This window comes from Thunnus albacares, chromosome 18 (genome assembly GCF_914725855.1).
Source record: "Thunnus albacares chromosome 18, fThuAlb1.1, whole genome shotgun sequence".
NCBI classification, from domain to species: domain Eukaryota; kingdom Metazoa; phylum Chordata; class Actinopteri; order Scombriformes; family Scombridae; genus Thunnus; species Thunnus albacares.
The window spans coordinates 25,811,740-25,839,696 of record NC_058123.1 but is presented as its reverse complement, the minus strand read 5'-3'; the positions used below and the strand labels follow the sequence as shown (position 1 = coordinate 25,839,696).

Below are 27,957 nucleotides of genomic sequence, written 5' to 3'. Positions count from 1 at the left end.
TACATCAGTTTTAAAAACCTCTTGTGACCCTATCTGCTCATCAAGTGACCTCTTGTAGCATCATGACCTGGAGGTTGAGAAACTTTGACCTGAAAGAGGAGACAGCTGACTGATGTGTCTCCACATGGAGGATTTTCCTCATCACTATAAATATACTGACAGAAACGTCACAACACGCACATTTCATCACCAACCACTGTGTCCCCGTCTCCTCCTTCCTTGAGGCTCAGAGAGTCCAATATGAGCGCGCTCAGCTTACAGGGCAAAAATAATAACATTAAAAATCATCAGCTCACAGCTAATCCCACCACAGCCTGTAAACATTTTAATACCGCAGTGATTAGCAGTGATCCTAAACCCCAGACACTCCCCCTCCCCTTCAGTTCTCCCAGGGCCTGACTCCTCTCTCACCCCAGCCTCGACTCACCGTCCCTGGGGGAGGCGGCCAGGCGAGTCCCTGGATTAAGGCCACTCGCTGCTTTGGACTCTCGACTCCCCTAAAGTTAAACCCCTGAACGCGAGCCACTTCATTTCTCTAAGCGGCATCGGCCTTCTTGTTATGATTGTTAATTAAAGTTGGATTTATTCGAGTGGCCTTTTGGCAAAAATAAATAAATAAATAAATCTGTTGCCATTTTCCTTTCTTCTTTTCCCTTTTTGCTTTCTAAGTTCTAGTGGACTTTTGGAGTCGGTGTCTCTACATATCGTTTTAAACTAATTATTTCTGTGTGAGAAAGTGGGGTGTTGTGTTGGGGGAGGGGGTGATTTTTCAGATGAGCGAGCAGATGTTGCAGTTTCTCAAGAGGGATTTGTGTCAGGATATAACACGCATACGCATACACATACACGCACACACACACTGAGCTTCATGTCATTATGTATGCATTTCAACAGTCAACATCTACACACTGTCAAGACAGAGACAGAGAGAAGAACACAAAGGTCACAGAGTTAGAGACTTGATTTTGAAGTGCTGCTTTCAGGGTCAGGAAGTCATTTCAAGTGTAAATTTAAATAAAAGGAATGATGTGTTTGGATCTAACAGCTCATTGAAGATTTCCTTAGTGTTTATGTAAATTTACTGTCATCAAATTATTCAACATTGCCAAAAAAATACGCCTTGCTAATTGATTTGCAACATTGCTCACATTGGTCTAATAGACTTTATGACTTCATGACTCAGACTCCTGCTTAACTTTTTTTTGGGGAATCTGTTATTGTGTCCGCCTCTTTCAGCATGCACCTAAATCACCTCTTAGTCCTCACCAAACCACCAACAAAGAAGAGGCAGGGCAGGCCTGGAGAGTCAGTGAGAAGAAACCAGCTGCAGGCCTCTCGCGTAGTTCAAATCTGCACAGAGCCGGCAGCATTAAAGACCTGATCAGTAAATTCTCGGGTCCGGATCACATCTATTCTTCTGGTTCCCCACAAAGCCCTTCTTCTGGAGTAGGACAAGTCCCAAAGTTTACATCCACTAAGGCTCTTGAGTCTCCAAAGTCCAAGTCGAGTCCATCCACACCGAGCATCAGTAGAAAAGACGAGAGTCCAATTCCCAGAATTACTGTGACTCCTCCGTTCAGGGAAACCAATCAGAACGAGGTCGCATGGGCTCAAAGTGGCAGAAGAACTAGTCAGATAACTGCAAGAATCGACTGTCCAGTAGGAGGCAGCATTGAGAAGGCTGATTCAGATGCAAGGAGCAAAACACAAACCACAGACTCTGGTAGAGACTCAGTTGCTGACTCTGGCATGGGATCGGTAAGCAAAAAAAAAACAAAAAACAAAACTCCCAACCGATCGACCGTCCTTGCATGAGACCAAAAGTTGTGCATCTTCTTTGTGTGAAGACAGCATGACAGCATGGCACTGCAGGTTTTTTAAATGCATCTCTTTGCATGATTAAAGCACCGTACTCAATCAACATGATGACTCGAAAGCATGAAACCACGGCGAGGCACTAAAGCATGTCCTCTACAATCGTACCAATCAAAATTCCTTCAGATTCACTCCCAGATCTAACTCTCACTCTTCTCTTTGATTGTTTCCCTGTTCACATGTTGCCATTTTTGTCTTTGGCCCAAAATAATAATAATAATAACCTTCATGCTATGACTGTGTTGATTTATACTGCATGAAATATGATTGGGATGGATAAAACTTGTTTGCTTGAGTTTCTGTTTGACAATCACACTTGTGGTGAAACCAGGAGTCCAGCAGCTTAATGTGGCTTTGTGGCATATTATCTGCAGTATGAGCAAAATAACTTCAATTTTCATCAGTTTCAAATGAAGACATCACACACAAAGTAAAATGCAAACTTTATGGAGGAACAGTTGATGCCTAAAAGTACCATAAAATAAAAGTCATTGTTTTGAAACTCACAAGTAAGTCTCAATTGTGGCTGTGACATCCTGAGTCAAGTTCAACAAGTTCCAAGCCAAGTCCAAGTCTTCTATTGTGTCTATTGTTCTGTCTACACTGCCAAACACACCTTTTCCTTGTATGTTGTCAGGAAAATAAAGAGTTACATAGTTACATCAATTTTATTCTTTGGGTGTTGGGAGAAGACATTACAAGTCAAGAGGCAAAAGTCCAAGTGAAGTCATGAATCATTGGTGGTAAAGTTGTGCAAGTCTTTTTGTACTTTACTGTATGAGTCATGATTCTAGTCTGAGTCATCCTAAGTGATATGATTTGCACACCTCTTCCTTGAAATACATTTTTAAAAAATCAACTCTTCTCCCATTTCCTCAGTTTATTCCCAAAAGTTTTTTTTGATACTTTCCCTTCGTGTAAGTTGTAGCAAAGAGTAGAATAGTAGAGAATTATCACTAACTCTGCAGCTCTACAGAGTGTTTGAACATCTTTTAGCTCATAGTTTTGGTTGTACAGCACATTTACTGTTTACTTCTGTCTGGCATTGTAATCATCTTCATTTCCACCAGCAGCACGGAGCAGTTTTCAGCAAACAAGCTCTGATAAATCCATTGCCACCTTCCCAGCATTTAGCAGCTGAAGTATATTTTCCCAGTTGATGAAGACCAAAACTCGGCTAAAAGGAGAATGAATATTGAACTTACATTCATCAGGTGGACACAAGTCCAATGGGATGATCACTTTGCTCTGTGTCTGCTGGATGTGGAAGTAGGCACATGACCCAAAATACAAGCTGATAATATTTCAGTGATGTATGTCTGTCAGCTTGTGGTGGAGCCATTAGCCCCTTAGTGGCCACAAAAGTCAGTAAATGCAGCTTTAAAGAAGCCTCATTTAGCACCTTGATAAAGGCACTATAGCTTAAAATATGTGTGTTACACAGGTAGAGTTGTGCAACCTGGTTTTCATTAATTTTCCTTTTTTTTCCCCTGATAAAGTTAAATCATTGTGTCAACTCACTTTTTTCAACTTGCTATTTTTTTTAGTTTTCTTGCACTTCAAATAACTTCTCTCTTACTTTCCCCCATAATATATTGTACCTCAGTGTCAGTGTCATTATGTCTCTGTACCTAGGATAATCAACGTATTTATGTGCACATCATGAGTGTGTTCACCCCTTCGTCCAGGTTTATTTCATCCCCCTTTCCCAACCTTCATCCTATCTCCTCCAGGAGTCTGAATTAGATTCAAACAAGCAGCTGGACAGCCCATCAGAGGAGGAGCCCTCCACACCCAAATTGGCGCCAACCACCCAGAACCCAAAATATCAGCTGTTCCTCAACAACGAGCTGAAGACCAACGGGTTGAGTAGCAGGGATGCAGATGGTCCAGGAAGCAGCGGGTCGGTGGGGGAGAGCAGCCCAAAGCCAGCACGATGGGAGACCTCCCGGCTGGGGACGAACCACTTTCGAGGGTCTCTAGAGTCCCTGGCCTCGCGGGACTGGGACACTATGTCTGATCGGGTGGGTGAGGTGGACCAGGGACTTTGTGTGAGAATGTGTATGTGATTCAGATCAGCGAGATTAGAGATAGTTTTTATGATAATCACATTCTGTTTTACTGCTGAACAGCAATGAATTCAGAAACACTGAACCAGTTATTAAACAGTGCCATCTCCTGGACAAAACACAGACTTAAGGTCTGTTATGGCTGTGCACTGCAAACATTTCCATCTAACCAGGTCATTTTCAAACCAAAAAGTCTTATTTTCTTCTGCCAGTGTTGTTAAATTTAAGTGCCATTTTCCTTTATTCCAGTATTCTGTCTTGTTCCAAAATGCTGATATTCACTTCAAGGAATTAGACTTTTGGGACTCAATAATAAACATAATTTACTTGGAAAAGTGGAGATCTTTTCCATTGTGGAAATCACAAGGTTTTTCTCTATTTCCTCATCCTTTTCTGGCCTTTTACCTTGTTTGTTTTTTAGATCCTCAAATTCCCAAGACCTCAAACAGTTAGTGATGTAATGTAAATTGAAGAACTCCTATATCCTGCATCTATTCATGTTAAATCCATCGTTTTTAAAAAATAGATATGGCACCTTTAATTTGACATTGTAACATGACTAAGTTAACATTGTAATAATCAGCAAATAGAATGTATCCTTTATTAGTGTAGTTATTTACTACTGCAAGTAACTACACTGACTCACATGACTCAGCGATAACTTAGAACATGTAAGTCTTTGTAATTTACAGCTTTTAATGTCATAATCCTGTTAAAGTGACTGATGTCTAATTTAGCATTAATATAATGATAAAAATGTTTCCTTTCCAGTCATTGAACATCAACATCTCCTGGAGAGAACACAGACATCAGGTTTCTTATTGGCCGTCCTGTTTGCCTATTCTCAACTTCTTCCGGCCTTTTACTCTGTTTTTAGATCCTTTTTTGTCAAGTTCAATTATGATTGAGAAACTCAGATTTATGCACAGTCACAAGTCTCTAATCTAATGTAATCAACTATTTTAAAGGCACCTTTCATGCAAACTGGCAATATGGCATGGTTCACTAAATACAAGTATTTACTATCATATATGAGCATCTGTTTCAAATAAATTAAAATTGACTCGATCAACAATAATTTACCACATGTAATCATTTGTAATTTACAGCTATGTCACCATCCTGTTAAAGTAATGAATGTATTTTAGTATAATTGTTTAGCTACCATTAGTATAATATAATTTTTTCCTGTTTTTGTAATAATCATGGTGTTTCAGTGTTAAAATGCATTACATTAACAGGGTTGTTGCACAGCATTGTAGCAGTTTAAAACACTGTCTTTGCTGCAGTCTTGCTTCTCATTATTTCTGCTCATATATTGAAATGAGAACCAAATTCAGCAAAGCAACAATCTTGGCTACACCTGCGCTTATGAATTTGCCCTCACTGTGCACTTGAAGAGATTTTTGGTTCTTGTCCTTTCTTTCTGTTTTCCTTCTCTCTCTGTTTTCTTTCATTATTGATTGGTGGTATGACATCGGTGTTGTGTTGTTTGTTTACAGCAGGGTGTTGTTGACAGCCCTCCCAGAGTGTTCAACAGTCCCTACAGCACAGCCATCTCCATGGATTACAACCCCATGTACCGGATGTCTGAGTTCAAGGTTTGTAATGTGGTAGTAAAAGGAAAATGTGTCTTATTACAATGTTGTGTTATATAGATTACTTTATATAGATTACTACTGTTTGTTTTAGTGCCTCAGTTTGCTAGCTTTAGAAGTATTCTTAAAGAGGCCATATTATGCTTTTAGTGATTTTCTGTCATTTATATACTATTATGATGTCGGATGTCTACACATGTGCTGAACATGGTCAAAGTTCCAAAACTTGAATGCATGTAGAAATGCTCCCTGCATATCAAAAGCCAGGGCTTCAACCTGCTCTGAACGCTTCATTTGTGACATTTGTTAAGGTCTTTCCATGTGTTGTATGTGTTGTGCACTCACATATTTCTGATTGGATTTTTGCTCAAACATGCACAGCTGTATTTGAGAATTTGACATTTAAAGTAAAGAACGAAAAAAAGTAGTGAAATCCTGCTACTATAGATTGTTTCATATTTGTGACGTAGCCTCCCGACTGGCCTGATGTCAGCCATGACACAGCTTCCGAAAGCTAACCAATCAGAACAATTGGGAGGCGGGCCTTAAAGAGAGAGGAGCTAAAACCACCTGTTTCAGACAGAGGCTGAACTGAGGGGCTGCATAAAGAGACAAGATAAATAAGGAGTTTTTTTTTAACTGTAAAACATGCAAATATATTCCAGTAGAGACCCAGAATATAATTATAGATCTGGAAATGTGTAAATTCTGTCTCCTTTATTGTAAAATAAACATGATAAACTGATTTCAAACTGACTAAATTAGTAAAATTTGGGTTTACCAAGGAAACCCCTTCAAATACCTACAATATTTTGTCAGATTTTTTCAACAGCAGGACTGATATTTTAAATAGAATGTAAAGTCAAGGTTACTGAGCCTCCTCTGTGCCTTCCTCCTCCTCAGCAGGTGCAGGGTGGTCTGTCTCCTTCCACCTCAGAGATGAACCTGTATAGCTTCAACAGTCGTAGCAGCAGTCCTGTGGGCATGACCACACCCACCCTCATCTCTCCCCGGACCCGATTCTCCGCCTACGACACCCTGATGAAGAGGAGGACTGAGGTCAACAACACTGTACGTTTACTGAAACACACACAGATAACACACATTCTTATCACCTCTTCCACACTTTGCAATGTTTTTTCATCTTCATATATATATTTTCGTTGCCGCAGGTGATACCCACCACCCACTACAGCATGCGCTCTGCGACTCTGGGGGTGCCGAATAAAAAAGACTACATAGAGGAGTTGACCAAACAGCTGGGCGCCTGCCAGAAGGTAGGGCTCATAGTGTCATATGGATGCCAGACCATGGTTGAGGCTTGAGAGAAGGGCGCTGATACATGAAGCTTTATAGATCTGTAATATTAACAAGACTATTTCAGCAGACCTAGCACTAGTCTTCAGCCAGATTATTGAGCCAGAATGTCGGCTACATGATGCTGAAGCATTAAGAGGTTTTGGGATTTGAACCTATTGTTACTCTAGATGGATATATATAACAATATATTTGATGGTGTGTACTCCATGTCCTCTCCAGCGTAACCAGTTCCTGGAGGCAGAGAGTGTGGAAATGGAGAAGGAGAGGAACCAGATCAGGTCAGAAATTATTCCTTTTTTCCTGTTTGCATGTTTGCCTGCTCACTTTTTCTTTTTTTTCTGTCTTTCTACTTGCTGTCTTTCCTGTTGTCCTCCCTGTTTGGTCTAATTTTTCTCTTTCTAATATCATTAAACGAGTAAAGTGGAGTTTCCCTTTAAGTTTCTCTTGAAAGTTTTAAGCCTTTTTGCACCTGTAACCATGCCCACAAGTGATGTAACAGTGTACTCATCACACCCTTAGTTCACTGTTATTTTACTGTAGCGAGACGGTGTTAAGTTACTCTTGAACTCCTCTCGTTCTTTGCCTTCATTCCTCTCTGTGGTCTCAGTGTAAACCCAAAGTTTGACACATAACAGTCTGATAAATGTCTCTCTCTGAAGGTTTGAGATGCGTGGCCTGCTGGTGAATAATGAGGACCTGCTGAGGACTAACACTCAGCTGAACATTGAGATGAAGAGGATGAGAGAGCAGATGGTGGAGATGGAGAGAGAGAGTCAATCCATGGGAGAGAAATACAGAGAGATGGAGGTGTGAAGAGATGGATGGATAGATGGATGATGCTATAGTTATGCATGTGTTTGGATGATGACTCTTGTCTTATTGTGTGCAGATTGAGGTGAAGCAGGCCCGGGACTTGATGGTGGAGGCCAACACTCAGGAGTACGCCTTTAACTTCCTCCAGCAGTCCCTCAAAAACAAGATCCAGGATGCTGAGGTACACTGAGTTACACAACTGCAACCAAAATGAAAAACTAGAGAGAATGAAAGCTGCAGAACCATGTGTAAAAAGACTTTGTGAAGACTGTGAAAGTGACAAAATGTGCACCCTTAAATCTATGTGTGATATAATATATAATAGTGAAACCCTGGACTAAAGGTCAGAACACACACCTGCAGTTAGATAACAAACACAAATGTGTGCTGACTGATGCTTCAGATCACAGTGGAACCTGAAACACATGCAGAAACAAAATTGCTTTTATCATCTATGTTCATTATAATTAAACGAATATAAAAAAAAGCATCACATTCTGTGCAGAGATACAATTTTATACCAGAACACAGACAAGACAATTATGAAGGCTGTAAAGTTCAACTAAAAGCTTCTTTACATCCTGTTGGAGTCAAGTACAGCAGTGGTAAAAATGAAAATACATCTTGAAATATATTATTATATATATATTAAATAATATTTCTATTTATTTTACCGTGAAAAACTCTGAAATATCACAGTTTGACAAGACAGTGGTAACAAGGTAATCAAGTTTATTTAAAAAATTGCAGAATCTCCTGTTTTCATTTTTCACAATGAAATAGTTGCAGATTCCAGACAAGCGTAAAACTCTCAGGACCAAATATAACAATCGATTTTAAATGTTTCAGCTACGACATAGTGTATGCACATCTCCATATGCACTGGCAAGGAGGCACACGCTATTTTTGAAAAAGATGAAGACATGATGTCAAAACATCATACTGTAGCTGTTCTTCATGAATCTTTTCAGCTCAGTTTCAGATAATCTATCACGACATCATGCCTGGATTTATTTGTCAGCGTAGGAAAGCAGTTGTGAGCATGAGCTGTTTCCGAAACCCCCTCTTACTGGTGTATTCAGGTGTTTATGGGAATCTCCAACAGTCAAACAGCAACACACACATGCTGTATGAGGAAGCAGAGCTCTGAACTGTGTGTGTGTGTTTGTGTGTGTGTGTGTGTTCAGGAGAGCCTAGAGAAGCAGACGCAGCACGCTAAGACACTGGCTGAGAAGTTGTGGCTGGCAGAGAGACAGCTGGAGGAGCTGGAGGTCGACAAAGACACCAGAGACAAGAGATCGTCTGATCTCAACAACACCATTCACAGACTGGAGACCGAGGTACAGAGACAGTTTCATTTGGCAAAAGGAAAACCAGAAAATGTCAAAGTATCATTAATCACCACTAATCAGTCAAATTTTAGTGAACAAACAAGGATTGAATCTTTATTTCCAAACACATTTTCTCAGGGAATCCATACAATAGACACCATCATGCTCCTATGAAGGAAGCTTGTTTAGAGCTGTGCTGGTAATCACAAGTGAGCGTATGTGTGTGTGCAGTTACAGATGTGTTTCTGTGTGTTTCCAGCTGAGCGAGGCCCTGCAGGTGTCCACGCAGTCTGCAGCACAGATGAACCTGCAGCAGAAGCTGCGTGAGGACGCCCAGCTGAGGGTGGAGGAGCTGGAGGAGTCTCTGCTGGAGAAGGACCAGGAGCTGCAGAGACTACAGGCTCTCGTGAACAGACTGCAGGGAGAGGTATTTCCACTTGTACAACACTTGAGTTCACGACAGAATGAATTCCCATCAGCCTCAGCTGTACTTCAAGACATACTGTAATACACTAATATAATCAATTTAAGCATGCCACTCTAACATGCTAAAGTAGCCTATTACATTTTCTAGTATCTTGGTTATTTGGTGTCATCTTGATTCAATGTCATTGGATAAATGAAAAGACATGAAAAACTTCCTTTGAATAAAGGCTGAGAACATCTTTGGTATGAATGCAGCCTCAGGATCTGTGTGTTTTCCCGTCTTTGCGTGCAGGTGTCTGGTAAGCTGATTGATAAGGAGCGGACGCTGGAGGAGGAGATCCAGCTGAGAGAGAGGATACAGCTGCAGTGTAAGCAGGCGGAGAGGACAGTGGACGACCTCCAAATGGAGCTGCACAGCACCAACCAGGCCAAAGATGACCTGGCCAAACAAGTCAAACAGTTTCAGGTATTGATCCATAAACTCAAACAGGCTCAGGTTCTGGTTTCAATTATTAGTTAGTTAATTAATATCTCACAATTCATAGACAGTTTCAAAGTGCTTATGTGCTAGAATATATTGTAAAAGTATTAAAAACAGAGGAATAAGGTTGTCCTGGTGGCCCGGGGGTTTAACACATTGACCACATACTCCCACCTGTCCCCTCATTTCATGTCAACTGTCTATTGTGCGCTGTCTAATAAAGGCAAAAAATGTCTGAAAAGAAAGACACAGAAAAGGTCAAGACAAATTATTCACCTTTTTTTTTAAAGGCTTTAAAGCGTGAAATTGAATCACATAATATACATTTCTAGGAAATTTGAAAAGAAAATGGAATGATGGATAAATACTGCTTCAAATGCTTTTGCACCATATTTCTCTGGGAAACACTTATAGTAATTAAGGCTGACATTATTCTATGTTTTTTTCTTATTGTCAACATGAAAAAAACAAAACCAAACATGTATTGGTTAGTCTCTCAATACTCTGACTTTCCTACCTTGTTCTCAGCCCCAAACACATTTGTTCCAAATGTAAATTGTACAAATGTAAACAGCTGACACATAGATTCATTTTTTAAAAAGGCTTGCTGTGTCCTTAAACTGCTGGCCACTGTAGCTTTGAGCAAACGTTACTCAACCAGGAGAACGTTGTGTATTTAGTGGGGACTATTTTCAGCAGCAGATTAATACACATTTGGAGCTCTAGTGAGTATTTACAGCAGCAGGATGGTGTGTGTGGGACTGAAAATGACGTGTCAAAAATGTGTGTGTTCATGGTAATGAAGGAACATGTCACAGTGCAACAGTGTGGCTGACTGATGTGTTTTCAATCACTTTGGATCTCTACAGCACAGAGGAATGAGATATGTTATGATGTAGATACACACACAATACTTTTTTGTTCTTTTTGTGGGATTTGTTGAACATGAGGAAAATATAGAATATCACCAGACTGCTCCTATAAATACATTAAATATCAGTATAAATCTCAGCTATGAGCAGCATCAACACAAAAATGATTAACCTGTGTAGGATTGCAAACTGCTAATCAGAATGACAGTGACAAAAAGATATCTGTAATTAAAGAATAATTTAGTTCAAACACTTTTTTTCTGTTTTGGATAAATTTTTAAAAAATAGCAACTATTTTTCCATTTCCTGAGTTTTCCATCTTTCTATTTCCAGCCACAGATCAGAGGATCCACACACTGTTTTACACACATGACCTAATCATTCAAACAGAGAGATGTCCACTTGAATTAATCAGTCATGCAAACCATCAGAGTTTGGGGTTAATGGGGTATTAATTATGCAAATCCTGTTTAGCAATCAGCGCGCTAATTCCATAATCCCAAATATTCATCATGTAGCTATTTCTAAAGATACTTAATCTGTCCCATTTCTAAATAACCTGAGTGTGTTCTGCTGATGAGACGACAAACAGTTGTCATCATGAGAGAGTGACCTCAGATCAGAAGCTGTTTGAAAAAAGTTAAGTGGAGTTGTTTGAATGATGACTTATTATTTTGTGACTGTCTCTCTCAGGAGAAGATAATCGACCTGGAGAGTGATCTGGAGGAGCTGCAAGACAGTGAGCAGAGATGGGCCGCCAAGCACAAGAGAGCTATTGAACAGGTAAACACACTAAAAACACACAATGAGTTAACGGAAAATATTCATTATTCAGTTTGACTGATGTGATTTTGTTGGTTATTGACACATTTCCATGTTTGCTGTCAGACCGAGCAGCTGCAGCTGAAGCTGATTCAGGAGAAAGATCTGAACGACCAGCTGGAAACTGATAAGGCCACCATGGAGAGACAGGTACTGTCTGTGTGTGTGTGTGTGTGTGTGTGTGTGTGTGTGTGTGTGTGTGTGTATGTATCATCTCTTTTTTTATCTACACTTAACACAGTTAGACCTTTTGATCTCTGTCAATGACATCCCTTTTTCTCAACACCTCTCTCTGTCTCTGCTATTCAAACTCCTTAGACGTATACTGGATATTTAAGAGTTTGAAAAATAAGAGAAGGGTATCACAACCAATATTCACTTTTTGAGTATAAACACATAAAGAAATATAAGGATACCTTAGATGATATCAAGAACATAGTTGTAAAACTTCATGTGTAAGCATGTAAATTATTAAGAATCATGGAAGAAAAGGATAGAGGGTAAAGTGCTTTTAATACCTACTCTCTAATAAAATATCTGTGTGTATGTGTGTGTGTGTAGTTCCGTGAGCTGCGTATGGAGGTGGAGGAGCTTCAGAGCTCCAGAGTTCAGGAGGACGTCATCTCCAAGACAGAGAGCAAAGTCAAAGAGCTGGAGAACATTCTGAGGACTGAGGAGAGGTCAGTCATGTGACTTTTTTTAAACAAACCTCTGTTCTACCTACCAGTTATGTTTAAGTTACATTTTAATTGACCATTTTCAAATATATGATTTCTGTTTCCAAACAGCCATTAGTTTCCATGCATAACCGTAAAAAAGGAAAAACAACTGAAATTTGCTTGGGTTGTGTAGTCCATCACATTGAACAGCAGTCTGCACTTAAGCTACATCGCCACACATAATGTAACTTTGATAGTAATTAACTAACTCGATGTCAAGTGTGATGGATTACAGAACTCATTAATGTTGCAAAAGCCTGCTAATTGATTTCAATTCTGTACAGAACAGCATCCTGAAAAGGTAGAAAAACCCCAGCAGCATGGTTTGCAGAATACTTAGCTTTTGCTACAGTCCTGTAAAGTGAGTTGTTGGCTAATATGTTTGTGTTCTGTGCAGGAACAAAGCTGTTCTGGCAAATACCATCAGTAAACTGGAGAGGAGGATCAACGAGCTGAACAATCAGATGGAGGAGGAGCACAGAGTAGCTACTGAACAGAAAGACCTGGTAATACACACACACACACCACACACACTCCCCACATGAGGGCAGTACAGCATCGCAAAACAGTCTGATCATGTGTCTTCAGTCTGTTTAAACCTTCATTAAACCAGAGCAAAAAGTCTCACTTAAATCATCTTTTTCAAGAGTGTCCTGGATTTGAGAAGAGGCTCTGAGCTTGTATTATCATGAGGAGTCCATGTGTGAATAGTTTACCAATGAAGTTTTCTCATCTACATTTCCAAATTATAATTTCTAGATCAATCATTCCTAATTTCTCACTTTGAAGTTGATTTAAACTTTCTGACCGCAGATTTGTTGTTTATGCCAAACACTTTTTTAGACTTTCAATATTTGCATATTCTTTGTTTATTCTCCTTTCATCTCAATTCCCCATTTGGAAACATTCACTTATTTGTTGACATTGACAAGTTATGTTTTTCTTGGATATTCTTCTGAGAATATTTGATTTTTAGGAATTTAGGAATTGCTATCGTCTGAGAAAATGTTGTTAGGCTCTTTTTGGAAATTTCTTTTTTTTTTTTTTTGCATTCTGTTCCCTCAACTCTTTTGGACGCGGACAAGTTGATGCATTTTAAAGAGAGATATATTTGTATGATTCTGAAGCAACATATGATGCAGTGCATAGAGACATTTACTGTATGTATAATGACATAATGACTCATGCACACAGTATAATGACATAATGACTCATGCACATGTCAGCTAGCACCTCAAATGAAATGAGCAGATGTGTTTTTATGTCTCTTTTGTTACACTTAATATGTCTGTCCAAACTAATCGGAGCTCTGCGATTGGTCCTCCAGATGACCCAGAGGATCCGCACGCTGAAGCGTCAGCTGAATGAGGCGGAGGAAGACGCGAGCAGGAAGGAGGCGCAGCACCGCCACACCCAGAGAGAGCTGGCTGAGGAGAGAGAGACCAGCGGGCGACTGCAGAGGCAGCTGCTGGACCAACACCTGCAGACAAAGTACATACACACATTTATTTTTATTTATTCTTTTTTTTTTTTTACAGGGGCAATGCACATTAATCAACATCAGTGTAAAAGTGCTGGTGTAGCCAAGAAGCTAATTTTAACTGTTGCCCCTTGGCCAAATGTTAGATTAGCCAACAATAAAAACACAGTTCACCCAAATAACAAAAAACGTATTTTCTCTGTTACCTTTATTTACCTTTTGGTGTCAGATTTGTTTATACCTAAACAATACAAATGTATAAAATAACTTAACATGATCACATAAAAAAATTAGGTGTCTGAGGACAGAACAGTTGGTCAGGTGGTATACAACTCCATCTTCCTAGACAGGCAGAACTATGTAAATTCTCAGATAGTCTTTAATATAGGGTCTACTGTTTCTATACAGCAGAATATAGTCACAAATATATGATATTTATACTCATTTCCCTCACTCTTATTCATTTACCTTCACACCATTTCTGTGGCAAAGTAAAGAAACATCATCTCTGTCTCTGTCTTCACCAGGCGTAAGGAGACTCTGTCGATCCGTCAGACTCTGGATAACCTGCGGTTGGACCTGAGCGTCGATGACGAAGATGACGATCAGCAGCTGCCGCAACAAACAAACAACCACACCAAAGTCTAAACCGTCACGCTCCACCATCTCTCATTGCAAAACAAGTGTGTGTACCAGCATGTACATTGTGTTTTTAAAAAGCATAAAACAGGCTACATCTTTACACTGACAGTGCAGATAGGATGTGATCACATGTAACATTTATTTAAACCTGTCACCACTAGTTTATTTACAGTTAAAACACAGGAAGTGTCTGCAAGTCGCACAGGAGAAAAAACATTCTTCCAGTAAAAGTTTCCTTGCGGAGCGGCTCAAAACATGAAAGGTTCAACTCTCAAAAGCCTGAGCCAGAGACATTCTGCTCTCTGACTCATATTCACTCATCAGGAGTGAACATAGAAATAACAACAGATGTTCATTTCAGCCACAGGAAATAAATGGTGTTGTTAGTTTTTTGGCTTCTTCATAAGAACAAAAATGCTACATGTGATGTTGTGCACATGTCCTCCAGGATCTTTTCCTTCACCGGTGTTACTTTATTTGATGGATCCTGTAATTTCCTAATAATTCTCTAGAAGGTTTCCTGGAAAGAACTATGTAATCTGGTACTGATGATAAGGAAAACAAAGACAAAATTCTTAATTTTACTTGAAAGAACTGCTCCTTTTATATTTATTCTCCATGTTGAATTGTATCATTGCCTGTAGAAAAATATGACATTTTATGCATGATATTTTAGACCTACTGATCTTTCATGATCATGCTAGCAATTCATTTGAACTGATTCATTGAAAGTGTACCAAGTGAACTTTTTCTACAGTATGTTCCATATAATTTGTACCAAATTACATTCTTCTCCCCTGGATTTCTAGGAAATTTAGACCTTACTGATGTATCGCTCTCTCATGGTCACCATCATAAAGTACAACAGTAGCCAGTATCCATTTACATAGAAACAATGGCGCTGTGGAGAGAAGCTCCTGGTGGACTCAGCCTCACTGTCACTGTGAAAGACTCATCAATACAGCCTGTTCTATCACATTAAACATGCACTAGAATCATGATCTACTAGTTTACCAAAGAACATGAAATGAATGTACAAGAGTCTGGTACGTGGAGATGTTGACACACATAAAGGGAGAACCTACTGGTGACAACAAGGTGATGATAAGGATGTGATTAAGGTACTGTGTAGGTAGAAATCTGTTTTTATAGTTGCTACAACAGACAGCTGGAGTTTGTTATTTATACATCCAGTTGCACAAAAACTTTATGGCCTTTAAGTCTGAATGGACTCCGACAGACTTGAGTTTGATGACGTTTAGAAAAGAAAGAAAGAATTGCTGGTTTCTTGCAAATTCTACAAACTTCTCAGATTTATCAGCATTTTTTATTTTTTATTTTATTTTATGGAGCTTTGCTGACAGGTCTTTGTTAAGGAGGGATTTTCTGTGTTAAAAGTTGTTTAGTTTCACATGTATATGTGCACTGGCCACATCCAGCTGCAGTATTTGAACATTTTCCACACCAGTTTTTGACATATTACAGGGTAACAACACACAACAAGATGAAACTGTGGAGAAGTGATCTCACTTTTGGATGTGATTGTAGTTGTTTTTGATTCACACACAGACAACAATTCCGAGATTATTTATATTGAATATTTTGTGTTTGTTGTTTTTATTATAGAAGATTATTGAATTTTCTGTATTTGCAATCGCTTGCGGGACAAAATAATTTCAGAGAATGGAATGTATGATTTTAGAGCTCAGTTTTTCAAGTGTTTTAGGGGGTTTGCTGCTGTATTGACGTAACTCACTGTGCCTCCCACATAACTGTTTATGTGACAAGATTTTGGGGTCTTTTAGTAACAAAGAAAACAAAACCAAAAAAAAAAAGTCAAAAAAAAGAAAATCTCACCTTACACTTTGTTTAATGTGCATCTTTGACTGTGGGCGCCTAAAACAATTCAGGATAGAAAGCAATATGTTTACTCAAAATACAGTTTAAAGTGCAACAACTGAGATATTTGAGCTCTCAGAAGTAAAATAAATCTGTAAATATTGTCTGGATACAAGATGTATGTTAGTAAATTAGTAAAGTGTGGAAGAAGAAAAAAACAGTTTATTGTATTAGAAGCACAGTTTCAATGTTTTCAAAGTTTTTTTTTCTCTCAAAAACAGGGCTTGGTCATTAAATCCTCAGAGGATCAGTTGCTGGTTTGATTATGGCCAAAAGCTTCTTTGATACTTTAGTTTAAAGGAGACTGACTTCCTCCTTCTGACTGTGTTGAAAGTAAACTGAAGCTGGTCCTGTTAAGAAGATATTCTGCATGTTCTCTGCTTGAGGGACGTCTGTTGTAAACACATGAAGCTAATATTCAGATGCAGTTTGGATTCTCTGTTATGTTTACATTTGTTGGTGTATTTAGTTTTTTCTCTGAAAGTTTCACAACATTCTCAGCTGTTGGGGAGATGGTGTCACTAGTGTGTTTTGGTTTATCTCTCATCATAACAAAAGAAAGTGATGCTGTCTGCAAATACTTTATGTAAAAAGAAATAAAATACACAGACTTATTTTTATAGCTACACTTCACATTCTGCTGGTCCTAATGTTCTGTTTGGGTATTTATTTTTGTTTTTCACATTCTCTCTTTTGGTGAGAACTTTCTTAAATAAACTCTTCTCCACTGTGAACTCTGGGTATTGTTTGTGTGTTTGTTTATGAAAATGGATTCTCCTCCAAATGTAGATGAGACACCTTCACATAAAGAGGCTACTTTACTGTAAGAGCTGTTATTTAAGTAAAAGGCAGATGACTATTTCTGCCCATTTGTTAGAGAACTGTCTTATGTCATTTGGGGAAGAGGACTCTTGAAACAGTGAACATCAAGTCTGCATTATTTTTGTCGAGGTTACATAATTATTTTGAGGTAATGCAGTGCAGAATTTTCAAATTAATCAGTTTCACAGCTCAAGCAAGTGTCTTCTTACTGATGATTATACCATATTGAAGTGAATAGAAATCAATGGCTGCCTGGAACAGAAGAAAAAAAATCATACAAAAATTCAAAACTATACAGTATATGTTGAAAAATGGTTAGCAAAATTGTTCGCAATTAAGGAGCCAAAACTGAACATACTGGTATGGTCCTTTAAATTTTATGTCACTCTATTACAATTTTATATTTCTTGTAAGTAAAACTTAAACCTGGATTACAAAGTGACTCAGATACAAATGACAGATACTGTAAGACAAAAAACAAACAAACAAACAGAGAAGATCAAATACATTTCAATAAATATATGAAACACACACCAGGTAGGGGGCCTAAAGTCAGTTAAGGGCAGGTATGATTCATGAAAAAAATAGATCTTAAATTTGTATTTTAAAATGCTCAATTAAGGCTGCAGATAATCCCATTTTCATTTCATTGTCAATTAATCTTTTGATCTAAGAAATGTCAGAAAATGGGGAGAAATGCTTATAAAAATCCAAAGGTGACATCTTCAAATGTATTTTTCTGTCCAACCAACAGTTCAAGAGCCAATTGTTACAATTGGGAAGATGGAACAAGGTACTCTTTTGGATTTATACATAAAAATGTCTTTACAATGATTCGATTTAATTAATAGTTGCCTATTCATTTTCTGTCTGTTGACTAAATAATTAATGAACAATCTGTAAAGAGTTATCAAATCACTAATATGGTGGAGCCAAGTAATTACAAGGATTTTACCCCTACATCTTAGTGAGGCTCCACAGCTGTTGTAATTTAATTGTGAAATTTATGAGTCATCCACACATTGATTTCATCAAGGCATGTGAAGTAGCATAATTTTAGAGCTAATCAGATTTGTATATACTGCACAGAAAGTTGAACATCATCTGCATAGCAATAATACAAATGCCATCTAGAAGTGGAATAATATAGGTCCAGGGATTGAGCCTTGAGGAACTCCACAGGTCAAAGGATAATAATTGGACATCTTGTCAGAAGAAAGAACTTGCCAACTTGAGCTGATATGGTAACAGGAAAAACACCCAAGTGCCACAGCAGACATCCCCTTGTGAACAAGTGGAGATGTGCCTAGTGATGGTGCATGAGGAATGGTCAGGAGATTTCTCTCTCTGGACCAAACTGCTGCAGTAACAGAGTAACTTAGACCCTGACCAAATCAGACATGCTTCTAAATCTACAGTACAAGTTACCTTAATATTAGAACACTGCAATATAACTGAATGCTGAATGTTATACATACATATCTGACTTAGTGAAATTGAAAATGCAATCATTATGATGTCCATGTTTCTCAATACAAACAGTGTAAACAAAACTGGGCAGGGGGGAGAGGAGGGGGGGGGGGGGGGGGGGGGGGGGGGGATTCCAGCTTCTGACTCTGAAAGGAACCCAGTGATATTTTTAAACATGGTGACCATAATAAAACCTGAACAAACGCCTATTTATTTGAATCAATGAGCCAGCTCTGACTAACCAGCTGTGTCCTTACAAACACACCCAGTGAAGTGATAAAGTGTGATGTTCTGTTTGCAGGCAAAAACAACAAACACAACATATTCCAAAGTTTTTATAGTACTAAATCATCTTTAATCAGCTGTCAGATCTCACAATGCTTGGATGAATTTACTGCAAAGTCAGTCAATCATCATCTACAGCAAATGCTTTAGCTGAATAAAATGCAAACAAGTGACCCTACAAAGATACTCATCAAAACATACTGTACATGTTCAGTTGCAGTTTATAACACTTTCATAACCAAAAAGCCATCTTTTTTCATTTTATAATGATTTTATATGTATTAATATTTTTACTAAAACAGGACACACTGTTTGAAAGCAGAAGTATGTATTAAATTCACACTTCATGAAATGTGAGGAAAGAAGCTGAATCAGTGTCGGGAAACTCTCATCAAAGCTGCCGTCTTATGAATATGTCAGAAATTTTGATTATGATCTGATAGTCATTGTCATGGCGGGGCGTTCCTGTCCTGTAGTTACTGTGACTTTATTGGTTCTTTTTCATGGGAGCAACAAGGTGTCCTATCACAAGGGTTTTTCTTGTATGTTAGCAATCTAATGTTTTTTTGAGTTTCATTCAATTATTTCTTAAAACAATTAATGTTTCTTCAAATGCTACAGTGTTAGCCGTAGCTTATATTTAGCATGCTAACATATTTATGTATGGTTATGTAAAATATTAACATACAAACAAATGTTAGCACAATACCACTTTAGCGTGCCAAGGTTAGAGGGGAAAAACTGGAGCCTATAAATTCTACACACTGCTACAGTTAGCAGCAAAACTAGTCATATTTTACTCTGCTGGCCCCATAGAGTGTTTGTAATATTTATAACATAATGTCAAAGTCAAAGCAGATCATGAGGTCACCACTGAGAAAACATAAAAAAAACAAAGTGAGAGCTAAGAGGAACATCCACTGATGTAAAAATAGAGACCTCGGGACAGTTATATTGTGTATGACAATAACAGAACTGCCCTGAACATTAGATCCTTTGTCAACATGGAGTTTGCTGCTATGGAAACCAGAGAAACAGCTGTTACAGCTAACTAGCAGCCCTTCAAAAGTGTTGCAGTACTTTGTATCTTTGTTTTTGTTACATTTTTGCCATTTACTTAATTTATTTACAGCAATATACTTTTACTACTACATCACTACTTTTATCTACAGAGTACTGTAATGGACTTGAGTTTCTTCAAGTGACTTACTTAGTTAAAGATGTATTTAATATACATATTCATTTTGTTATAGTGCCTCCAAATCCACAATTTTCCTCCCACTCAGCACAGTTTGACAACATCAAAAGTGATTTGTTGGCACTACTGTACAGAGCCCCTGAAGTCAAGAAATATGGTATTATTCGAGATACAGGTTACGTTATTGTATAGCCTTTGTGAACAAGCTAATAATTTGTGCACAAGTTCACTATTTGAGATAAATGCTAACATCAGCATAGCAACATGCTCACAATAGGGTGTTCACCATCTTAGTTTAGCCCATTGACTGTGTATAATATGGACGACAGGTCTCCACTTCCTACCACTATGTAAAAGTGAAGCCAAAATATCTCCTTTCCAGGAGCTGCCATCTTGCTTGATTGAGTCATTTGGAGCCACAGTCTGCACAGGGATGATAGCCAGCAGGACACACCCCCTCAGCCCTCCGACAGAGGTTTGAGAGTGGCTGTCATAGCTGTCAATCATGACATCACATCCCCTTTTTATATTGTCAAATAACTAATTGAGAACAAACTTATCGTAAAAATTAGTATGCATTAGCATGATAAGAACTATGTAGTGACAGAAACTATCTTTGGGAAAAATGTATTTGACGTGAACTTTGATATTTTAGTTTGGCTCATCCCTCCCGCTAACATGGAGGGGTGGGGGGATTTATGACCTATACTATAGCCAGCCACCGGGGGCAATGGAGCTGTTTTGGCTTCACTTTTGGGGGAGCTGCCATGATGTCCATCTTTATATACAGTCAATGGTTTAGCCTCTTAGCATGCTAACAATTGCTAATTAGCACTAAACACAAAGAACAGCTGGGGCTGGTGGGACTGTCATAAGTTATGCAAGAATTTTGTCATAAACCAAAGTGTTGGACAAACTGAAATTTTGACTTGATGATGGTGCTAGATAAAAGTTATTACAATGTCAAACAAAGTCAAAAGTCAAAGTTATTACAATTTATCCTCTGGGGACAATGCATGTCTCTACTAAATTCCATGACAATCAGCAAAATAGTTATTGAGATATTTAAATAAAAAACAAAAAGGTCATTGGAATTTATCTCTTAGGAACCATAAATAACCATAAAAAATCCCATGGCAATCCATCCAATAGTTGTCAAGATATTTCACTTGGAACCACAAATGTCAACCTGATGGTAGCACTAGAAGAAAAGTGAGAGGTTTACCAAAGTCAGTGAGGTTAATCCTCTGGGGACAATGAGTGTCTGTACACAATTTTATGGCAATCCAGTAGTCCAATAGCCATCCAAAAGTTGTTGAGATATTTCAGTCTAGACCGAACTGGTGGACTAAATAACTGATCATCTGACATTGCCATCCCTAGATTCAGGCTACTAGCCTGGCTAAAAAATGAATATTTCAGGACTTGGATGATAAAAACAGAAAAACACAGTATTTTGTTTTTTGTGCAGAGTTGCAGAAAGCCTTTGTGAATGCCTGATCAACATAGAAACGCCACGCCGCTGCTGCTATCAGACTCTTCTAGATCAATCAATCAAAGAAAAGCTTTTAAAATTTTGTAACTTTTCTGATAAAAACATAGTGCACATTATCCACATTAAAAGTGGAAAAAAACTCGCAGGATAAAACAAACACAGAGATTTATTTGCAGCTCTGACATCAGAAACACCGAACGCATCACAGGTCATTTCATTCTCATGGTGTCAAACATGCTGACGGTGCAACAAACCCAACAAACACACACAGGCATCGATACAAACAGTGAAAACTGAAACGTTCACAAACCGCAGGCATCAGAGAGAATTCACACAGAGGATTTCCAAAAATAAAAGCTCTTAGAGGTACTTGGATTGGTTAGTTGTCTCGATATATCAGCACAAAAGAACAACATCATGACTTCCGTACTCTTTTGCGTCTGCTTTGTAATCTATAATCAACAATGCATTAAAATATTCAGTAGCTCACAAACTTTACAGAGGATCAGACAGAAGAGTTAAAAACAGGCACAACATGACTCTTCAAACAGTGTAAACTTTCAAAGTGAATTCATAAACTACATTTAAGACTGAGAAGGTTTACGGAGGAGATGCGTCAGGAGAAACATGTTTCAACACAGTCAAGTTAATGTCAGATACAAGTGTGGCATAACTGAATACTGAATTTAAACAAAAAGGCATCAGAGGACACATTTTCATGAAATTTGAGAAAATATGATGAGCAACGCAAGAAGGAAGGCTCAGATTAAAGCTGACAAATTGGTTCGGAAGATTGTCACATTAAAAAGGCATTGGTTCAAGGTTTTTAGGTTTTTAGAAAATGGTTATCGATTTGGAAATCTTGACTCCAGGTCTCAAATACTAAGAAAACCAGTGCCAATAATAACGCATTACTTTTGTTCTGTTAATGCTTGTTAAGTTATGTTTTTTATTAGATCATTTTGTCTCCTTTCTCTATGTGAGCTGAGATATCATCTTTTTTTATTGTAAAATAAACTAAAATTGCTGAGTAAACATTTTGCTGGCAACAGATTTGGGCTTAAATCAGTCTTTTTCATCAATAAGGTTCTGCATGACAGATGCCTCGGGTAACCAATATTTCTTTTTTATGTTTCATCCAACTTTTACCAAAAACATGGAAACTTTTCAAAAAAACATGCAACAAGTTACAAACCTGATTAGTGGTTTTAATGAAATCAACACTTGTTAAGATTAAGATTTTTAAAAGACACTTGTAAGACGTTTTAAAGCTGCATTAATCAATATTTTCATAGAAAAATTGGATGACACGACTATGTGTAATGTGAAAGTTGGCACTCATAGTGGACCCACAGAGGTGGACCCACCTCTGCAGCATTATACAGAGCGTTTTAGCCTCTTTTAGCTCATAGTTTTGGTCTTGATGCAGCTGTATTCAGCAAACAAGCTCTGATAAACCCGCTGTACATACCTACTCAGCACCACATGCTGGACGGATAAAGTTAGGGAGACAGATATTGTTCTCAGTAGTTGGTGGAGACCAACCTGAGCTAAAAGGAGAGTGAATATTGCCTCTACATTCATCAGATGGACACAAACACAACTCCAATGATGTGATAATGTTGTTCTGTGGATGTGCAAATAAGCAACTGTTTTAGTTTAACATATTCACCAACTTTAAAAGCTGATAATATGTTAATGCTGTTCCACTGCCCCCTAGTGGACAAAAATTCAATTAATGCAGCTTTAAGTCAAACTATCATTCTGGTAAATCTTTGGAGACAATTTTACTGAAATGTCTTGCCTCACTGTAACAGAACTTGGTTCATGAAACAAAAAATAAAACCTACAGTATATTAAGAGGATTTCATAAGCTGCTTCTGTAACACTTTAGAAATATGTAAAGTTATGGTTAGTGCATTATGATTACATGACTTCAGACCAGAATAAAAGATAAAATCTACTGATGTGAGTGTAAAAAGTGAGCAGATGATTAGCTGAAACAGTACAAACAAACCTACACAAATATTTTCTGGAAAAAAATCATAACTATTCTATGGAGCTCAGTAACTGGGAGATAATGTTAGAATGTGAGCCAGAGTCCTAAGTCTGTTTACATCAATTTGTTAAGGTTTTTATAAATTGTAATCAAAAAGTGGTGAGTGTTTAATATGGCACTGTGATCAGATGTTGGCATATGACTTTGCTTTCAAACAAAAAATACACACACACACATACACACACACAAACATTTTTTAAAATGTGAAGGCAATTTTTCTCTGAGTGAACAGCAGAATGAGGTTTGGGTTTATAGAAAACCAATGCTTGTTTGTGGTGTTTCCTTTTTTTTGGCACACTGGCAGATTAAAGGTGACAGCGAGGTGAAGCCAAAGTATTATGGCATCTTAACTAAGAGTCTTTTAATGGAGTGCACAATACAAAAAATATTACTGAAAAATACCATATTTAATCAAATATTGAAATTTTATAATATTTAAAAGACCACAGCAGTCTTTTGCTGTTAATTTGTGACATGTACGGTATACTTAACATTACTGCTCACCCATTCTGCTGCCACTGCTTTCACTCTCAGCACACTTTGAAAACCAACCTGCAGTGATCTTAATATTCTTAACATTATGCACTTAAAATAAATATTTAGCTGCCAGCAGGTGGCAAGCAGAAAGATGATTTCTCTTGTTTCTTGTGCAAATCAACATCTCAACATTTTTCATGATGTAAGGCAGATCAGGGTGTTACTTGATTTAAGGAAAATTGTTGAGTTACAAAGGAGATAATCTTGGACCAGAAGCAGATTTTGTACATTTAAAGAAACAGAAATTTTCAACTCAATTAAAGTCTACATGGCCTCTTAAAACAAATGTTTTTTTCGTTGTGCTCCAGGTGCAAAACATGCAGCCTTTTAAATAGAACTAAGAGAAATTTAGTTTAGTTTAGTTTTAATTTCACTGGGTTTTCTGCACAGCAACTGTTAAATGATCCGGTAAACAAATGGAAAAACGATGATAGTGTTAAGCAACAAAACACAATAAAAATATGTCTTAAACAATTTCTACTATACTTCTTTAAAATTTTATAATAGTGTGTTTTCTTCATGTTAGAGACACATTTTGTCAATAAATTTGTAATTTCTGGGTTAATTTGACAACTGAGCTCAAGAACACAGCAGTGAAAATCATAAGTATAAAAGCAGCTGAGATAGTTTTCTCTTGACTTACATGAAAATAACAAAAGAATAGGTGTGTGAAATATAAAGAATGTAACAAAAAATGACAACAGTAATAATAATCTATGTTTTATAATTCTTTTAATATAAATTATTGGTCACTCTATATTCTAACATAAATGGGGCCTTAAAGCGATATTTCACTTTGTGTGATTTTTTGATAAAAAGAGATGAGGTCAAAATTTAATCAGCTGCACTGAGGATCTAATGTCACCAGACTCAGGTCTATTTTCATGATCCCCAGCCTCACTACCCGCCCCCCATTTGATTTTTATCTGATTTTCTTACAAAATGCCACGTTAGTTCTATCTGTAAAATAGCATTTATCTTTTTTAGGCTGCATTACAATGTCACGTTCAGTTAAATGTTAGTAAGTCATGGTGATAATGGTCCCCAGAGCAGCCTATATTTTTAGCTGACTTGTCTCAAACTCCCACAGAGATTAAAACCTGTCCTGCCACAGTGAATTAACGCTTTAAAAGCCAAGGCAGTAGATCCGTTTGGAACAATGCATCTATCCTGGTCTATAACAAATGTTCATGATATACAATGTTGGCTTTTTTTTCTCCGTTGCACATGTGCCATGCTGTATCCATATTGGCCCTACTACATGAATGGTATAATGTCTACAAATCTGCAGTCAGCCAAGTCTGGCAGCATCACGGAGGTCTAAGAGAGTTAGCTTTGTTCAACAGCAAAATATAACCAGCCAGGCTGCAAACAAGTGCTAGCTGAAACATTTGTGTCTGTTGAGTCAGTCAGAAAAGTTTTCAAACTGAATAATCTGAAGTAGGGCTACTAATCAAAATGTAAAAGTATCCAAACACTGACAAATTGCAACACATGGCTAATACAGGTACAGCACAGGAAACAGTGTGAAACAGGGAAAAAATAAAAATAAAAACACACTGGTCACACAGTTGCTCAATCTAGTCCAGGAGGAAAAGTTTCAGGAGGGGACAATGACTTAATTTACACAGCCTGTCATCCAGTGACAGCCTAAACATGAAGTCAAATCTTTCCCTTGTTACAAAGTGATGAGTAGATAAGACTTTAAAGAGTTCAAATTAAAGTTCCTTTGCCTGTTTAGGTCCATTTAAAATCATTAAAACAACTTTTGAGCAGAGAAATTGGGAGCGTGCAGAGCTTAATTCCCAAGCTGCATGTTTTAAACGAGGCACATTATATGTCTGACAGTGATGAAACTGTCCTCTCCTGTTTTAATTTCCTCCTAAACAGAGCTCAAGCATGGATAGAGCCCAAGGGCAGACAGGCTGGGACTGTATTAGCTTGAATATCCACTAGAGGGGGATAGGGTTGTTTCATTGCCAAAGTGGCAGACAGTTTGGATGGAGAAGGAAGAAAAAAGGGTGGAAAAGAAAGAAAAGAGGAGAAGATGGACAATGTTTAGTTTTGGAGAGAAGGGTGTGAAGAGGAGAAGACAAAGAAACATGCAATCAAAGATGACAGAGAAGGAGAAAGTAAAAAAAGAAGGGAAGTAGAAAGGACAGACGACAGAGGAGCGCTGACTGGTCATTTCCTGAATCGGCTCTTCATCTAGCATGCACATTTCTTCTCATTAGGCGGCGCAGCGTCAAGCTTTGTGGCCCCGTTGCCGTTAGCCGGCTCAGCAGGCGGTTTGTCGACGCACTGCTCCATCCTCTTCATGACCAGGTCCAACAGTGTTATCACTGCCTTGTCGACCTCCACTCCTGTCGCTGCACTCGTCTCAAAGTACGGGATCCTGTGAGCAACAAGAGCAGAAATATTTGTATAAATACAAATATTCACACTAAACCTAAATATTACTTGGATTTGATCTCAAACAACATACACAATCCCAGATTCCTATTCAACACCATGGATAAGCTCATTAAAACAACCCTGCCCACACTGGTTTCCTGCTTTACAGCTGAGGTCTTTAATTACTTTTTAATTGGAAAGATTGAGCTAATCAGGAATGATATTACTGGTAAGGCTGTGTCCCTCTCCTCTGATCCCTCTCATTTCTACTTCTTTCTCATACCGATTACCGAACCATCAGCCACCTTTTACAGTTTGATCCAGTTGATTCAAACACTCTCTCTCAAACTGTCACTGGCTCCAAACCAACCACATATGTTTTGTTCATTATAGACAACTGTGATAGGAAACCCTTTTCTTGACAATATCAATAAATCCCTTAGTTCTGGAATCGTTCCCACTGCTTTTAAAACAGCTGTAGTTACACCATTATTAAAAAGACCCAGCCTTGACCCACAAACTCTTAACAATTATAGGCTGATCTCAAATCTCCCATTCATGTCCAAACTGTTAGAAAAGGTGGTTGCTAGTAAAGTCACTGCCCATCTATCCAGTAATAACCTTCTTGATGAGTTTCAATCCGGTTTCAGGCCCAAACACTATTGAAACTGCACTGACCAAGGTAACTAACTATCTATTAACTGAAATGGACTCTGATCTCTCATCTGTTTTGCTGTTACTTGATTTAAACGCTGCCTTTGACACTGTGGACCATGACACCCATCTACAACATCTTGAGAACCTTATTGGTCTCATGAGGGTGGCACTTACTTGGTTTTGTTCATACCTGAGTAATAGAACACCAAGTGTTACATACAATAATATTGTAACTTCCTACTCTAGGGTCAAATACGGTGTCCTACAGGGATCAGTACTCGGTCCTCTTCTGTTTTGTGTTTACTTGCTGCCCTTGGGTCACATTTTCAAAAAACAGAACATAATGCATCACCGCTACACTGAGGACACACAAATCTATCTTCCTGTAACAGTCAGCAATGCCTCCAAGCTGGTTAAATTAGAGATGTGTTTGTCAGAAGTCCATCACTGGATGTGCAATAATTTCCTGCATTTGAACGCACACAAGACTTGCTTGTTGGTCCAGCTAGATTCACATTGCTTTTTACAGATTAATACATTGATCTTGATGGCTGCACAATTTCTCAGACCCATACAATTAAGAATCTGGGAATAGTATTTGATCCATCCCTTACATTTGAGCCACATATCAAGTATACAACAAACTGCCTTCCTCCACCTTTGTGTAATAGTCCAAATCCAGACATTGAAATC

The 27,957-nt window shown here is 38.1% G+C and overlaps 2 protein-coding genes across 8 annotated transcripts in view; one reads left to right on the top strand and one right to left on the bottom strand.

Moving 5' to 3' along the window:
- Nucleotides 1-17,081, top strand: part of LOC122968505 (cingulin-like) — a 44,620-nt gene extending 27,539 nt beyond the window's left edge. The window contains exons 7-24 of one of the 5 annotated variants that reach the window (XM_044333794.1): nt 1,237-1,758; nt 3,609-3,899; nt 4,716-4,757; nt 5,447-5,545; nt 6,449-6,613; nt 6,715-6,819; nt 7,082-7,140; nt 7,522-7,669; nt 7,752-7,856; nt 8,863-9,015; nt 9,266-9,433; nt 9,725-9,898; nt 11,479-11,568; nt 11,674-11,757; nt 12,169-12,287; nt 12,724-12,832; nt 13,654-13,817; nt 14,334-17,081. In XM_044333794.1, coding sequence (XP_044189729.1) covers nt 1,237-1,758; nt 3,609-3,899; nt 4,716-4,757; nt 5,447-5,545; nt 6,449-6,613; nt 6,715-6,819; nt 7,082-7,140; nt 7,522-7,669; nt 7,752-7,856; nt 8,863-9,015; nt 9,266-9,433; nt 9,725-9,898; nt 11,479-11,568; nt 11,674-11,757; nt 12,169-12,287; nt 12,724-12,832; nt 13,654-13,817; nt 14,334-14,454 — 2,718 coding nt within the window. In that variant the 3' untranslated portion in view covers nt 14,455-17,081. Of the gene's footprint in view, nt 1-1,236; nt 1,759-3,608; nt 3,900-4,715; nt 4,758-5,446; nt 5,546-6,445; nt 6,614-6,714; nt 6,820-7,081; nt 7,141-7,521; nt 7,670-7,751; nt 7,857-8,862; nt 9,016-9,265; nt 9,434-9,724; nt 9,899-11,478; nt 11,569-11,673; nt 11,758-12,168; nt 12,288-12,723; nt 12,833-13,653; nt 13,818-14,333 lie in introns of all 5 variants that reach the window. The other 4 variants (XM_044333793.1, XM_044333797.1, XM_044333796.1 and 1 more) reach the window with 4 other exon arrangements.
- Nucleotides 17,082-19,191: 2,110 nt separating this feature from the next.
- LOC122968539 (ras-related protein Rab-27B-like) overlaps nt 19,192-27,957 on the bottom strand; it is a 69,284-nt gene continuing 60,518 nt past the window's right edge. For all 3 annotated transcript variants that reach the window (XM_044333867.1, XM_044333868.1, XM_044333869.1), the window contains exon 6: nt 19,192-26,608. In XM_044333867.1, coding sequence (XP_044189802.1) covers nt 26,422-26,608 — 187 coding nt within the window. In that variant the 3' untranslated portion in view covers nt 19,192-26,421. The remainder of the gene's footprint in view (nt 26,609-27,957) is intronic.